This window comes from Caloenas nicobarica, chromosome 1 (genome assembly GCF_036013445.1).
Source record: "Caloenas nicobarica isolate bCalNic1 chromosome 1, bCalNic1.hap1, whole genome shotgun sequence".
Lineage (NCBI taxonomy): Eukaryota > Metazoa > Chordata > Aves > Columbiformes > Columbidae > Caloenas > Caloenas nicobarica.
The window spans coordinates 125,762,344-125,778,668 of NC_088245.1; the positions used below are offsets into that span (position 1 = coordinate 125,762,344).

At 37.8% G+C, this 16,325-nt stretch overlaps 1 protein-coding gene across 2 annotated transcripts in view; it reads right to left on the minus strand.

Moving 5' to 3' along the window:
- MAP3K7CL (MAP3K7 C-terminal like) overlaps positions 1-16,325 on the minus strand; it is a 28,961-nt gene that overhangs the window by 11,460 nt on the left and 1,176 nt on the right. For both annotated transcript variants that reach the window (XM_065653423.1, XM_065653417.1), the window contains exon 3: positions 8,002-8,060. In XM_065653423.1, the coding sequence (XP_065509495.1) occupies positions 8,002-8,060 (59 nt within the window). The remainder of the gene's footprint in view (positions 1-8,001; positions 8,061-16,325) is intronic.

The following is a 16,325-nucleotide window of genomic DNA, read 5'->3' on the forward strand; positions in this document are numbered from 1 at the left end:
TCCTTACTGAAATCTTAAAATAGACATTTGATTTCCATGTTTTAAAAGTAAAAATGCAGTGGCAGGATTATTTCACAGCACATTGTTTTATTCTCGCTGAGCTCAGAGAATCTGGGACCCCAGGGAAAGGGCAATCCATGACTTGATGAATCTAGTGGCTAGGAAAGGGGTTTTACTTACATTTCAATGTGGATGAGCAATAGCACCATTCATATAGCCACCCAAATAATAAGCATAAACTTAACAAGACAGAATATAGAAGTCTCAGTGCTCTAACCCAAGAATGCAAGGGTGAGCCAAAGTAGCATCTCTGGTATCTATGGGAGATCAGCAAACAACAAATGCGTCACAATAAAACAATTTTGAACACTACCCAGGAGGAAAGTCCCCAAGCAATGATACTTCAAAAGGAAAAAAAAAAAAAAAGCAAACAAGAAACAACTTGCTTTTGCTTCCAACTTAGTTTCTGCAAATCTAGCTTGCTTAAACAATTTTAAAAATTAAAGCAGCATTCAGTTTCTATATTCCAGCTTCCCACTCAAAAGATATATATAGAGAGCTAAAAATTATCTAGTCATGCTGAGACTTAGTATCTAATTCCCACTTAGGACCAGTTGCTGATTTTCAAACCCCTTCCTATCATTGTTTCCTCTTCAGTGTCATTTTTTCTTACATTAATATTTTATCACTCAAACTGACAACAAAAGATAAAATCAGTTGACTAATATTCTGTTCGTACAATTCTTTTTAATCTAGTCTGATGCTATTAAGCACTATATCAATAACTTTTTAAATTTTAGAGTGTATTTTTACTTTAAAATCGAAATTTGGTTATGTTTTTATATGACTAGATGACTGGACAATTTGGTTTGCTCTTTTGTAATTTTGAAATTTCCAAGAAAGGTTTTGGAGATAGTACCCACACTGTCCATGAGTAATTTCTGGCCATTAGGACGTAAAACAGGCTTATGCATTCAGTATTTAACAAACACCTCTACTGCAATCATAAGAAAAAAATTGAGCAATGCAAATCTGGTCAGTTCTTTGCTGCCCGTAAGAAAATGCAAGCCAACACAAAAGCACAGAGAAATTATTTTACCCATGTCTAACAACCTATTTTTTGACATAAACAAGAGTGCAAAGAATGAATGATACATCTGCTCCCACCGAGAGATGCGTTTTTAGAAGATGACAGGGCAAACTCCTGAAAAACAAATGCAGAAACAGAGGCAAAACTTGTGTGTTCCAGAGCGGTATCTCCAACTAGCCAGCAGACATTTACAGTATTAACATATTTCCACAGAAAAGAGTACCAGAATAATAACATATGACTAGTAATATGGGACTAGCCCATATTAATCTAAATGGAAATGGGAGGAACCTGCAAAATCAGTGAGTCCAGTTCCCTCTTATCAAAAGCAAATCCTGTGCTTCACAGGCTTGCCCAGTTCTGCCTAAGAAAAACAGAAGTCCTCAGCCTCAGTAGTAGGCCTGGCCCAGAGCCTCACCAAGGATTAGACACAGTTTTGTCATTTCCAGCTTGGTTTTGTTGAAGACAGATTTGTATAGTCTTTTGTTGTGCCAGAACTATCATTCATTCAAATGGTCGTTCTTCGTCCTACCGGTTTTACTTGAGATGTACTTACAGATGGCTCTCATATGCTTCCCAAGACCTATGTCTCGGTAAAGCTGCGTTCCTCTAAGCCATCCTGGATTAAATTTCCATTTTCCCTAGTTTATCCCAGCAGTCTTTCGCTGCTCCCCATTCCACCTGGAATGACTCTTTTGGAACCCTGTGGCCACGCCATGGCCAGTGTTGCAGAGTCTGCCCTGATGGCATTCCCATGGCAGAGAAAAAGAACTGGAATTCCCAGTAGAAAGCACTTTTCATCCATGAAGTCTGTCTACTATTTTTTTGGTAAGAGTTTGGTGGTTTACCCAGGTGAATAATTACAACGGGCCTTAATAAAGTTCAATTTTTGGTATGTATTATTTTCACTCAGAAGCCACCAGCCATACTTGAATTCTCCTTAGGATAGCCTGAGCTTGTTACTTCATGAAGTATCTTGCCCATCCATAAATTAATATATATAAAAGCATACCTGCTACATAAGCAAAAAAACACCCCTGCCAAAATAAAGTTATATTTAATGGCAACAGTTGCTACTTTTAATCCTGCTTATTTTGGGCTTCAGTGTCATCTCCCCTCACTTTCCTGTGCTGTCAAAATATGCACAGGAACATCTCTGATTTTGTTCAAAAAGCTCGTACAAAAGCCACAGGTTTCAGTCATACTAGCGGTCTGTCCTGCTATGCCTGATTTTCAACAAAGTCTGATTTTTCCTTGTATTTTGTTGAATAACTCACTGTGACATTGACAAACTTTCTACAGAATCCAGCAACTAGACACTAAGAGATCCTGTTATAGGCTATTCTGTAACTGCATGTATGTATGGATATCTTTACCAGACATATGCACTGTTTATGTAGATTTTTGTTTGGAATCCATTTATGAAAGATGTTGGAAGATGATACACAAAAGCAGTTCACGAAGAAGTAGAAAGAGCCTGAGCAGTTCTGCCTGTTTTTTTCAAACAGGTTGAAGGAGCTGTTCTAATTAAAATCTTTGCTGGGCGACACAAAAGGACAGTTTTCAGTATTTTTTTTTACTTTGCTCACATGACTAAGTGTGTTTTGCCTTGTCATATGAACATCAGCATTCTATATCCACAAAAGCTATATAGTTGACAGTGTTGCCCAAGCGTTCAAAACCCTTAATACAGTTTATTTTTTAATTCACCTTTGTTTGTTTGCATTTACTTCTTGGTTCTACTGAGAAAAAAAAAATTAAAATTTTCTCCTGAAAAGGTTGAAGTTTAAAGAAAAAATTGTATCACGCAGTTTTGCCAGCTGAGCATGTGGACTTGTCTCGAAGGCAGTCTTTAGCACTGATCTAATAAAAGAGCAGTGTCTTGCTTTTTGTAAATTGGGTAATTTTCAGCTAAAATTTTCTGAAAAAACAGAAAGTCCAGTGCAAATATTTTGCACGTGGCCTATGTTCATTATATGGCTTTGTGTACTCTTCCGTGATGGAAGAAACCACATTATTCCAAGCAGAAGTGATAGTTGCACATTGCAGCTACTTTTTGTTGTGCAACTGGAAGTCTTCAACCAGTTTCAGATATCCAGTCTAGGATATATCTAGTATAGTTTTATAAAAGTAAGCAGTTATCTTTCCTCTGAACAATTCAGGTCAACTGGATGAGAGCAATTGAGAGTTTTGGTCTTCTTTCATAAGAGATTTTCCATTCTTTTCTAACTTTGGCATGATGCTCTGACTTTGTAACCATCCATGTCTTACATAATCTAATATAAGGTAATAGTTATCATAGCATGATTACAGGATACTTATCAAGTTCATAGGCAATCAAATCTAATTACAGAGTACCACCATACTCTAGGAATTCTCTTGGAATTTAATACATATTTTAACAATACAACATACCCTTTAAAAACACAGTATACTTTTAAATTTTCTAAAATAATTTGTATGTGTCTAACAAGAGCCTTGGCAGTCAGTAGAAATGATAGTTCCATTATAAAGTTCCAGAGTAAACAAGGTTTCTGCTAAATACTGGTATCACACACAATAAACCCTTTCATAATATTTTAATTGCTTATTTTGTATAGACATTTCCCACTAAAGCATGAAAAACTGTCCCTTGATTTAACAAAATGGTGTTATAAATGGTTGAAGCAATTTTACAGTCATCTAATTCCATTGATCTCAACAGATTCTTAATACAAAATATGGCATAAATGTCACTCTGAAGCTCATGATTTCATGAGAAGAGATGATAAAGAATTACAGAACACTCTGTGCATCCATATGTGACTTGTGTTCTTCCCTCTTGAGGTTCAAACTCCCAGCTGGAATAAAGACTTTGACAGAGAAGAGGGAGGTGAACTGAGCAAGTCACAGGAAATGCTGGAACAGGACAGACGGCACAGGGAGCATAGTAATGCGGGTACTTAACACTGGATACCTTCCTCTGTATTCAGTGACCTAAACAACAGGGCCTTAGATGCTGATGTCGTGTCTAAATATAGCAGGTAACCCGTAGTAGAGTGTCTGTCAGGGGGGCCGCCACCCACTATGCAGCTAATCAAGGAAGTCCAAGGCCCAGTCCAGCTTTTGCAGGAGGCAAAGGTTAATGTTTCCCAATAACAAACTGACCCACGCAGCAAACCTACCCCCCTGCGCTACCCACCGCGTTGCTCACACAAGGGCAGGGGGAAATGATACTGAAGCCCAAATAAGCAAGTGCTTTAGCCTCGGTCAAAATGATGCTCCTCAGTGGGAAGAGAAAAATTTCCAATACTGCAGACAAAAGGAATTGAAAAGCAAGAAGTTTATTAATATGAAATTTGCTGCACTGGTAGCATATCAGGAACTTCTCCATGTTTTTTTTAATGATAAAGTTGCAAAAGAGGCCAGGCTTTTCCTGTAAATAGCTTAAACTGCTCTGTTCTCATATGTAGAGCTTTTGTGTCTTGTTGACTATACATAATTTTTTTTAAGCAAAAAAACAAAACCAGACCTAACCAAAAAAACCTAACCAACCAACCAAACAAAAAGGGTCAAACTTTCAAGTTAGAGAATAGATATTATTTTCTTACTAATTGCTTCTTGGAATTTCTTCCTCTCAGAGTAGCAGAAAAATGTAACATTCAACAAGGTAATTGGAAAAGAAAACATTTTTGGTCTGAACGTACCTAGTAGATCAGAACACTAGATTGATCATTTTTATTCTTCAGAAAGAAGCCGTAACTTTCAACTAGGATTGTCTTCTAGTAAGAGTCCTTATAGATAATTTGCTATTTGCAGTTAGTCTCCTAGAAATACCTTTCTCCAGCCAATCCTACCTCTACCTCTGTAAAGCTGGCACCGGTGCTTGGACAGGAGGGTTTATTACCCTGTCAGGGGAGGCTGCCCTGAACTTTGCCCTGCCATCGGACACCGATGCCCAGGGAGCAGGTATGGCAGGATTGTGGTAGGAAAAGTGGGAACACTAGGTAATTCTGCTCAAACAGCCAAGTTGTCTGCCAGGGCCTAACATAGAACTACAAGGGCTCGAAGCCTAAAACAGAGGTGCAAATTGCTTGGTACTCAGGCTGTGGTCTGCTGCCTGCATGCATAAAATTCTAAGGCTCTGATTTTCCAAGTCACTCAGTGAACTTACATAGCTTTCAGGCTGCTTTCAGAATCCAGTGTGAAGATCAGCTAATCTGGCCATTTTTGTTTGTTTTTTAAACGGTATTCAAAATTTTCCTTTGGATATTTGAAACCTGGAAAGTTACCTTCTTTTTTTTTTTTTTTTAAGTGCCTATTATTATATCGCCACCTACCCTGCATTTATAGTTTGTTTCTTTAAATAAAATACAAATGCTTTTGACTGTATTTATGGCATGGTGATGAAAATCCTGTGGCTCTAGATGTGATATTTTTATTATTAAAATATGTACCAGCATTCTTACAAATTCAAGCATTTCAGGCTGCTATGCCACAGTTGATTAAAGGGTTGGATAACATGATACTTCATGTGTGCTGCTTTATCCTAACTAACTTTGGGATAGGGAAAAGCACGGATGGAATGACAAGTACTTCTGCAGGTCCTGGTGAAGCCCATCTTGTAGTTTGCTTCTGTAACACAGGAGCTACCTTTTTCAAAGCTGGTATGGTTACATTAACATAAATTGCAACCACATGCTACACGGCGCTGACACACCTTTAGCAGTTTGGATTATAGCAATTTTAAAAAGCAATGAATAAGAAAATGTAACTAAGTAAATTATAACTTTGTTACAGATATTGATTGTTTGAAATTTTAAAGCAACATAAATATAATGTAATTATATTAGTTATAACTTTAAGCTGTGATCCAGATTGATAAAAGCAAGGAAATTCAAGTTTTCATTACTGAAGCTAAATGCACCATTACTTCTGCATCAGCTCAGAACCCTGTGGTGACTTAACTGCCTCTGGTTGAACATAAAGGCATCTAAATATAAATATGCACATTTGAAAAGCTAAAGGATGAAGCACTACCACTAGCTCTATTCTTTTCAATGGCTGAGTCATCTAGATAGTCCTCATAAGTTATCCTTGCAACTACTTCAATATTACCCAAAAAAGTTTCTGAAGGATAATAAAAAGAACATTGTTTGAATCAAAGCCTCTGATTGTTTCTTTGAACTGGCTATCATATTGAGATCATGAGAGTAAAGGAAGGTTCTCTTGAAAAAATGTCAGATATTTAACAGACCAAGAGGGTGTACTTAGTGGAATTGCTCTAGTGAGTACTTAAAAAACTTTTACTGAAAGGCGATTATTTATCCAGCAGACTTGAATGCTTCCAGAGGGGCAATTTCAGTCTATCGTGAAATTACACGTTTAGAGTACATTATATGTTCCAGAAATGGGTCATAAAAGTCCTAATAAAAAATAATCATTACTTGTCCTGTGAAGTACCTACATATAACACTAGTAATTTTGTTTTTATGTACCAACAGCAGTAATGATAATCATACTTTGCTCTTTTAGAGTAGTCTTCACTTGCTGATCTCAATGCTCTTTAACAAAAAAGGTAAAAATTATTAACCTCATTTCAGAGATGAGCAGATGGATGAAGCAGCTCCTCCAGGATCACACAATGTGTCACTGACAAGAGTTGCAAACAGAATGCAGGTTCTTTGCTTTCAATTCAGTGCCTCAGCCATGAAAAAATATCGCTTTTCTCAAACAGAATTCTTCTGAGGGAAAAAAACATCAATTGTCTTTGCTGCACTGGAAGATCAGCAGAATACAGAGGCTAGCATACTGCCCTGTTCCTTTCAGCCCAAATCTCAGGTTGCTATTCGTTCCTTTAGCCTTTCCAAGTTATGCCTAAAGAACCTGCCCTTATTCTCAGGATTAGAGGGATAGAGCAAGAACAGTCTGTCATCCTCCATTCCTTCTTCAGTCATCGTTTTGATGAGAGCAGCACAAGAGGAGAGTCAGTCCTTTAAGTCAGCAACCCTCCAGAGTTGTCTCACTCGTTGATGGGGACAGGAAGGATGACATCATTGGACAACACGCTCTGCTAATGCCTTTCTCAATTTACACTCAGGAAACAACTGCCTTCATATTGAAATATCAGAGGAAGTCTAAATGCTCCTGGGAAACAGATGATCTGAAGTAGTTTACGAAAGCCAACAAACACTCCAGAACTGCCACAGAGGAAAGGGGAATAAACCCTGGATACTGAGCTGGCTCTGTGCCTGGTGATCCATTGAGTTGCCATCAACTGCCACCTCACTGTCCAGTGTATCGGGGCTCCATGGTGCTGCACTGACAAATGGGAATGGTCACCACTTTTGTCCCATGCTGTCTGCAGACACCTGCTAGGGCATCCACCAGGGTTGCTGGCTACGCAGCAGGAGCTAGAGCACCTGTGAGGAGGCTCTCATCAGTCCTGATTACTGATTTTAGTTACCAAAGATTAGAGATAAGATGGCACTACAAAATACACCTTTGCATTCTCTTGGAATGCTTCAGAGAAAGCTGATCATGCTGGTTTTCACATGGCCTGCAGGCAGGAGAATATAATACCTGGCTCACTCCTTCTCCCATCAAAACTGCAAGAACTCTCTTCATTGCAGTACAGCACACGCTTTGTTTTGCACAGGAATTGTAAAAAAGTTTAAAAAGCACGTGAGGTTGTTCAAATAGCCATTTCCCTACGATTGGCTTAAAAATGTCAAATGAATTTTTCTGCAGATCTTGAAATGTTTTCTTCTATGGAAATATACAGTCTTGTTATATGTTAATAGGTTAGAGAAACACCACTGAAAACTTTCACCTTAGTGTAACAACCGGAGTTTTTTATCATAACATATATAACATATAACATATATAGTGAAGGTGAAGTAGAACTCTAGTAAAAAAAAAGAAAAAATTACCTGCAGCTGCTGATCTAGATCTGGAAATGCCAAAGGAAAGTTTTCAGAGGAAGCATCATCTAAAAGGTAAACGTGATGTTAAAAGTCAGTGTCTACAAAATAGGGCATTTCAAATTATCTGTTTAATGTAGTTGTACATTGCATATATTCACAATAATATCAGGATCCTGCAAACATCTCCACATCTGCTTATCTTTTACACTTGACATACCTTAATAGACTCCTTGAAAATACTAGTGGGTTGGCAAGCAGAAAATGTTTAGGTGCTGGTAAGACAGAAAGCGTTTTGTTTGTTTGTTTGTTTGTTTGTTTGCTTTTTCACAATGATTAAGAAACCAAACAAAGCCAGTTAGTGCAGCAGAACGTGATAATTTAATAAAAACAAGAAATGCAAACTATCTTTGCTGGTCTCTCCATTACACTGCAAAGTAAAGAACCTTCCAAGGACAGCATCCTTGCTACCAAAGAGTTCATTATTTGAATGAAGGGAAAGATATCTTTGCCATCACAATACAATGACTTACCAGGGCTATCCCAACAGTAAAAGAAACCTCTTTTCTCCCCACCTAAAGGCAGCCACAAGAACACACAAACCAGCCTGGCAACCCCTGAGCTAGAAGACTGTTACCTACACAGACATGATTAGAGTGGGGAAGGCACCACAAATTTCTCCATCCTGAAAAGAACTGTCTTTATGCTAACCTGTACATAACAACCCTTACGGACTGGAGTTAGTTCATTCATGACAACAGGCCAAACTGTGTTTTTATTTATTTCTTTATTTTTAGTACAGGCTTCCAGCAAAGGTGGGATAGACTGTGCCAGTTACGTCAGTGTTGTGGTGTGGACACCTGCCCACTAGTAGCTGGACTGGGATCAGAAATATGAATCATACTTGGTAGCGTCACGGCTAGCCACAGCAATATTTCTTTCCCAGTGACTTTCACACTATCAGTTTTGCATTGGATTGTGATGACTGTTTATGCATCTTACTACAGGTTACGAGAGGTGAAGAGGTTACGATTAGCTGTCTTACGGAGTCAGTTATTTGTAATGTGTCAAAAATTAAACAACGATGGCTCTCATTGGAGAAAATGGCTAACATAGGTCAGATCCCGCAACCTGCTCTATGTTGGCAGACTTGTACACTACAACAACACCCCAACAAGATTTAGAGGACCACATATCAAGGCAGGATTCTGAATATTCTTAAAGAGTACAGACTAGGCTTTAAATTATTTGTCAACTATTTGTTATCTCTTCATCCTCCCCTTCGTGGTCATACAGCAAAGAACATTAGGGCAAAAAGTAAAATAAGACACCCTATCCTATGAAGAATAAACATACTAGCTAACATATGGTCAGAGACTGCCCATATGCCCAGAGAAGCCCAGAGAAGATGCCCAGAGAAGAAGAAAAAATACAGTGATACAGAGGGCAAAACCAAAAGCTTTTGAACTTCTTCAGCAAACAAAGTGAAGTTCTGTACTTTCATGGAGTAGGGGTCTTGCTAGTATTATCAAGAATTCATACTCTCTACCCCCCCAACTTCATTTTTCACACCATATCCCAAATATGTCAATTCTGGAAAATATTTTAATTGCTTTAATTGTATAGAATTGTATCATGCTGATATGCAAGTGTTTACTTTTAATATGCTGTTGCTTTCTTGTACAATATTTAAAAATAGACTAATCTTCTAAAAGAAGAAAGATGAATCATATGGCAAGGCTAAAAGGAAGGACAGACTAGGACTCAGTCTGACTAGAGGTACAGCTGCTCTACAAATATTTGGCTGAATAGCTGTTAAATATTCTGACAGAGATATTGGACCAGAGTCGTGGACAGCAGTTAAGCTGCTATTTGTTTTGACAATTCCAGCAATACAGTCTTTGGTAGAGTAGCTTTAAGGAGGGACCTCAAACAAGTTTAACTTAAGGAAAACAAAGTAAAACAACTCCAAGAATTTTAAAGAAACATCAGCCAGTTATTACTTTTTCACTGCATCAGATATTAGTAAGAAAACAAAAAATAATGCAGTGTCAGAATATTAGAAAATATATTGGATATCTTCAGTAAAGAACAAGTAAAAAAGTTTGGAAATAATTCTAAAACAATGGAATAGAGAAATTACTATGAAGGAAATCCTTTCAATAAACAGATGTTCCCTGCTTATTTTTTGAACTCAAGTGACTGAGTCAATGGTACTAAAAATAGAACATATTGGTATCCTAACCATTATGACATACCATAGTACATTTTATAATGGGCCTGCCCTAGCATCTATTGAACAGCTGCTAGGGTTTTTTTTAGTTATGCTAGTTTAAGACTTGTTTAAATCACCGTCTGATGTGCAGAACATCATTGAGAAAAGTTGGGAACTTCAGTGGTTTGAAAATTTTCTCACTTCCTAATTCTCTTAGGCTCCTCTGAAATTTTCAGCTGAAGTATTTAGTTTTCAAAAATTAAGATAAAGCCTCACAGCTAACTGCAATCTTGTTTTCCACAAAAAGAACAACAAAAAACCTTCCCCACAGCTTCCAGTGAAATAAATTACTGCATCAGGTCAGTCTGTATTTCACTGTTGTCAAAGTAACAACCACAACAATAACAACAAAAATCACTTGGTAAAAACTAAACGCATTTAGATTTCACAAAAGTGGAAAGCAAATGACAGCAGTCATTTGCTTCCTAGAGCTTTTTTGAGTATGTTTTCAGAAAGTCAAAAGGAAAGATATAAACTCTTGCATTTCCTTCCAAAATAATCACTCTGGCCCGTACAAACTTGAATACTAGGTGTTACACGAGATCAGACAAAATCACATTGGATTCTAGCCTTAAAAATCTATGACTCTGAAAATTAGAATCATTGAAAATGTCTGAAATGTCAAAGAAAATATTCTGAAGATCAAAACACTCTCATAACCCTCTCCTTATCTGTCTGTATTTGTTCTTTTCTATTCTATATATCCGTAACTAGACAACAGAATTCAGAAATATCTCTTTTTCTCCTTTTCTCAACTTATTATCAATATTTAATGAGTGCCTAGATTGTTATAAGGAATCACTGATATAATCAAAGACCCATTTATAATAAAGTTAATGGCTTTTCTGTCCCACAAAACCCTGAAAATAACTAGGCTGATTCTTCACCAGATACAAAACGCATCTCACCCCTGTGGTTACTATTTTACTGCTCACTTCCCTGTCATTCATCAATAAAAAGGTTTTACAATTCATGCTGGTTGTGGAAAACATATTTTGTTTAAAAATAAAAATTAAAAAAAAAAGCAGAGACTGAAACTTGCTGTACCTGGAAATGAGTCAAGGTTCTGGTCAAAAGAAGACGAGAAAGGAGGACAAATATGCATATGAATGTTATGACCATCCCAGAAAGCTCAACAGCACTAACCTGTGATGTGAAAGAGTCTGATCAGGGACTTCATCCAGCCACCTAAGTTAAAGTATCTGTCGCACGATTTCTAAATGAGTAGCACGTCCTGATTTCCCATAGATCCTGAAACTAATTTTGAAGGTCTATATCTAAAGGTGCGCTAAAGGTAAAGACCTGTACTGTGATTACAAGATGAAGTCTCTGCACATAGAGTTAATGTTTTTTTAACCAAAAACTTGGCTCATGTGTATGGAATAGCTTGACTTTCGTGTTTGTTTAATCAGGTCCATACAGGCACTTTGCTTGTTGCTGAAAACTGTCATTATAACTGAGAGCACCTGAGGGAGGGTCTCTGGGGAAATCACTCCCTCCTTTTGCTTTCCATCAGTGGGGCTGAGACAAAATACCCTTTTCTATCAGAGGCAGCTCTCCGACCATTCCTGCAGCAAAACAAAAAACATGACAAAAGAAGCAGCTCCCTAAGCACGCTGCCCAGCCAATGCACCTTCATGCTGAAATGGCCTGATGAGCAGCTTTGTGTAGGGACAGCAAGGCTAAAGCTGTTCAGCCTTCACTGTCCAGATAAGCTCTTGTCCCTCTGCTGATAGCACCCATTTATACCAATGTGAGATGGGCTTCTAATGTGTGGTACAGAGATTCACACAAGCCATCCGATATAGAAGGCTGAACTGTGTTAAGACTGATTGTCTTTATACAAAGGGCTTACTACTTACCAGTGATGTCCCGATGCATTCAGTCCCCTGATACATGCTAACTTTGCACATTTGAGAATGAATCATGCTTTCTGGAAAGCTTCACTTTTTTGATCATGTTCTGGCCTTCTGGAGATTCCAATAGCCCAGATCTCCATCATGTGGATGAACAAGTGAAATCCCTCACACTTCGCTGTCTGAATGACACAATGTCTGGTACAATGAAGTGTAACACCTCAGTCTCTTCCTATATGGGTGCTCCATTTAGCTGAACTGTGGGCTACGGTAGGTAACGAATAAATACTATGGTAGGTAATGAATACAGTAGGTAATGAATAAATAAGAACAACATCTGATTTACTTGCAGTATAAACTTGCAAATTACAGTTTCTCTAGGATCTTCACAAAGACAGACAGAACATAAAAATGTAAATGTGTTGAAAGCACGTTAAAGTTGCTAAATCAAGCACTCAAAATTTAGGAAATGCCAATCACAGCTCTGCTTCCTTGAGTAACTGAGTTATGATCTAGTCTTTAATTATACAATCAGGTACTATTTTTTTCTCCTACGTGCGTGGGCAAGTGTATTCAGATCCCTTCCTCTTAAATTAAATAATTAAATTGGTAACATAAGTAGGCTGTTATCCTGTAAGTGGATCAGCCCTTACACAGGAAAAGTGCTCAAACTCAACTGCAAGCACTGCAACTCGCAGTGGGACAACACCTGCAAACTGTGTATCGGGGTCCAGTCTTGGCCCCAGGAGGGTGGTGAGATCCAGCAGCTCCAGCCCTGGTTACTGACAGACAAGCATGGACTCATCGAATTTGTCCTGGAAGGCTGTGTGGCTAAGTGACTGCGACTTGGCACTGCTGCCTGAAGCTCCCGGGCTTCTATTCACAGCCCTGCCTGATGTGACCTTACACAACCTCACAGTTACCTCACTCGTAAAATAGTGGGGAATGGTCACTGCCTGACCCAGGAATAGGCTATGAAGGCTTGCTCAATAATAAGAGTTGTGGACCTCCCAAAAATAGAAACAGCCCATAGCAGAAGAGGTAAGAGCAAAACCCTCCTACTCCATATACCTTCACCTAAGCCTATGAATGCACAGCCATCACCCCCTTGAGGGTATCTCACCTAAGTTCCTTTCTCAATTCCCAAAGATCAAGCCACTTACTTGTAGGTTGGGTGTAGTTTAGGAAACTAGCTTTGTAAATTTTAGCCAGATATTTTAGCAGTCCCTGCTGGTTTTCAGCCAATACATTATCTGCTGGAAGGCCTCTGTTGCCTTTACAACCAAAATGAGGATGTAGTAGGGATTTGAAGGCTGCTATTGAAGAAGCAACCATTGCAAAACAGTCTTGCATGACCAACTATAACAGCAAAATATTCTTCATAGCCACTAGCATAGCAAAGGCATAAAGAGGAGTAAAATAACTCATTTGCTATGCTTGCAAAAATATTACACCATTCCACAGTCTGTTGGTTTCATTAGAAGATGTATGTTTTGCCTTTGTTATCAGTGATTTTTCTGGAGAGTGATATCAGAGGTAGGCTGATTTCAAACAAAAGAAAGTACTAGTAAATTCAAAACCAGTCATTAATCACCACATGTCACTAGCAGAGCTTTTCTGCTCGTTTCAAGCTTTTATTCTAGGAGGGAAGGCAAAGAGATGTTTACCTTAAAACCTTCCCTTAGAACTATCACACAAACCAAATCCACTTGTCTAAATTTAATAAAGTTCCTGTTATAATCATTGTATCTTAATATATTCAGTAAATAAGAGTTAGTGATATAAATTAGGACATACTGAATTTCATTGGTTTAATTTAATTGATGTTGATAAACAACAATGAACTTTCTATTTGGGAACACATATAAATTTTAGAACATCATAATCAGTTTAACTTGCATTAGTTTCCAAGTGATATCCTGAAATTATATGGTTCAAATTAATTAATTTTAAAAGGTACCTTAAGTCAAACTGGTGCAACATGGTGTGCAGACACACCCTGGGAAACCTATGTTTGATGACAGCTTAGTGAACTTGAGTAAAAGAGCCAAACATAGATATCTATATATACAGGAATAAGAGATACACAATAAAACTGTCTTCTTATATAGCACATACTGATGGGCTGCTCCTGAGACTTTTAAGGAACTGGTTAGCCTACTTTCATATTAAAAATACTGCACAAAGCTGGCCAGTATTTCAGTCATCAGGTGTTGACTGACAAATAATATAACACAATTAAATTATTTCTTGTACATTCAGGATAAGCCAGCTTCGGTCTTATAGGTCAGTTAACACACAGTAATCTCTTCTCATGAGTTGAGAGCAGTTTCTCCTTTCGCTGCTCCTCACACCCAGTGCTTGGTTACAATCCTAGCCAGTGAGATAATCACCACCCAGAAGAAACATTCCATTTCCCCTTTTTATATCTAGTTATGCTGCCAGTTCCTCCTAGTAAGCAGTTGTACAACCCCCAGAAGAAGAATGCAGCCTTTCTTGGTGAAATCTGTCACTGTGCCTTTCAAGTAAGGTAAAATTTAAGGAAAAGCCTAAGATGGACAGATTCCCTCACCACTCAGCCCTGGTGAAGAAGTTTTGTATATACCTTAGCAGTACATGAGCCTCACTCGATGCTTTACTATCACACTTACAGCAGGTAACTCCTGTTTGAGCTCAAAACAAATGTCCTTGTCAAGAAGAAAAAAAAAAACTAAAGAAATATTAAAACATAAGGAGAAAATAAAAAGCACCAAGTATGGAATACCTAAAGGTCTATCTGTTAAATGTTTTTCAGCTCATCTTAAAAACAAAAAAAAAGTGTTAAATACTAGTTTGTACTCTCTTGATTCAACTAAGTTCTGCTGAAAACTTTAAAATCTCATAGAAGTTTATTTCCTTTGCCTTCTTTAGATATATCAAATATAATAACCACATTCAGGCTTACCGCTAAGACCAAGAGCAGAATTCTTGTGACGCGGTAAAACAGTATGCTGGTTTAGATCTCCTGATAGCCCCCAAGGGGATGCAATGGAGAGGAGAACATGGCACTCACTTTACTGGTGGCTATTTAGTTTTTATCAGTACTCACAGAGATTCTGGATTGCATACTGCAGGAACACTTGTATATATATACAATTAAGGACTCAAAATTACAGAAAAGTTTAACAAAATATAGCAGAAAAGATTACCTTTCTGTAATTGAGTTTATTTCTCTAAATGTTATGAGAGAGGCTGGAATTATTAGCAGGATAGAAAAGAAAAAATAAAATATGATGCAATGTTAAGGAAGCTAGGCTTCCTGCCTTTCATGTCCTCTCCTTCCAAGCTATTCACAACCCTGTCATTTCCTACTGCCGTCTCTTTGATTTTCCCATGGTCTCAGCTTTCCCTGACTCATTTTCAGTGTCTCACATAAGCATTCTTTTTCCATAATTCGTAAGAGCACTGTCCTTCCTTTTACATCTCTCTTCAAGACTTATCTTTGCCATAATTCCTATAAGAAATTTACCATGTTACTATGTCTTGAGAGATGAGAGTGATTCCTTATTACTTTCTGTAATAAAAATGTAATTGCCAGATTATTTTAATTTATTAAAGAAGCGCACCTAGACAGCCACATGTGCTTCCTTGTCTCAATCTTTCTGCATCACTAATCTTTATGAGCTGAAAGTTATGCGCAATAATATACGAAAATGTTTGGTTTTAAATTTCCTTGCTTAGGGAACAAGATTCTGTTTCAGGCTTGTAGCTGGAAATTAATATGACACAACAATTAGCTAGGAAAGATAATGCATATTATAAAATATTTTTTAAATTAGAAAATCGTATTCAAGCTGAGACTTTATTCACAAAAAGCTCAGAAAGTGGCCTCACACATTATTCTACAATGCATACCATCCCGTAAAGCAGTGATTAGCAGTGGATTTCAGGTATCATTATCAGAGATCCTTATATTTCATGCCATAAACACATCTCAACCTTGACTCCAGGCACTCACCTTTAGCAAGAACACAGCCAACATTTTTTGGGATGCTTCCCAGCTTCCAATTTACTTTATTTCATTCTGACTGTTACTGTTTGGCAACAGCTCTCTAGATGTCAATAATATTTAAGGTGCAAACTGATAATATTTGTGTATTCCGAAAGCCAAAGGGCCCATGTGTGTACAGGGTACGTTTGGGGAAATTAATGCTCAATCAGCA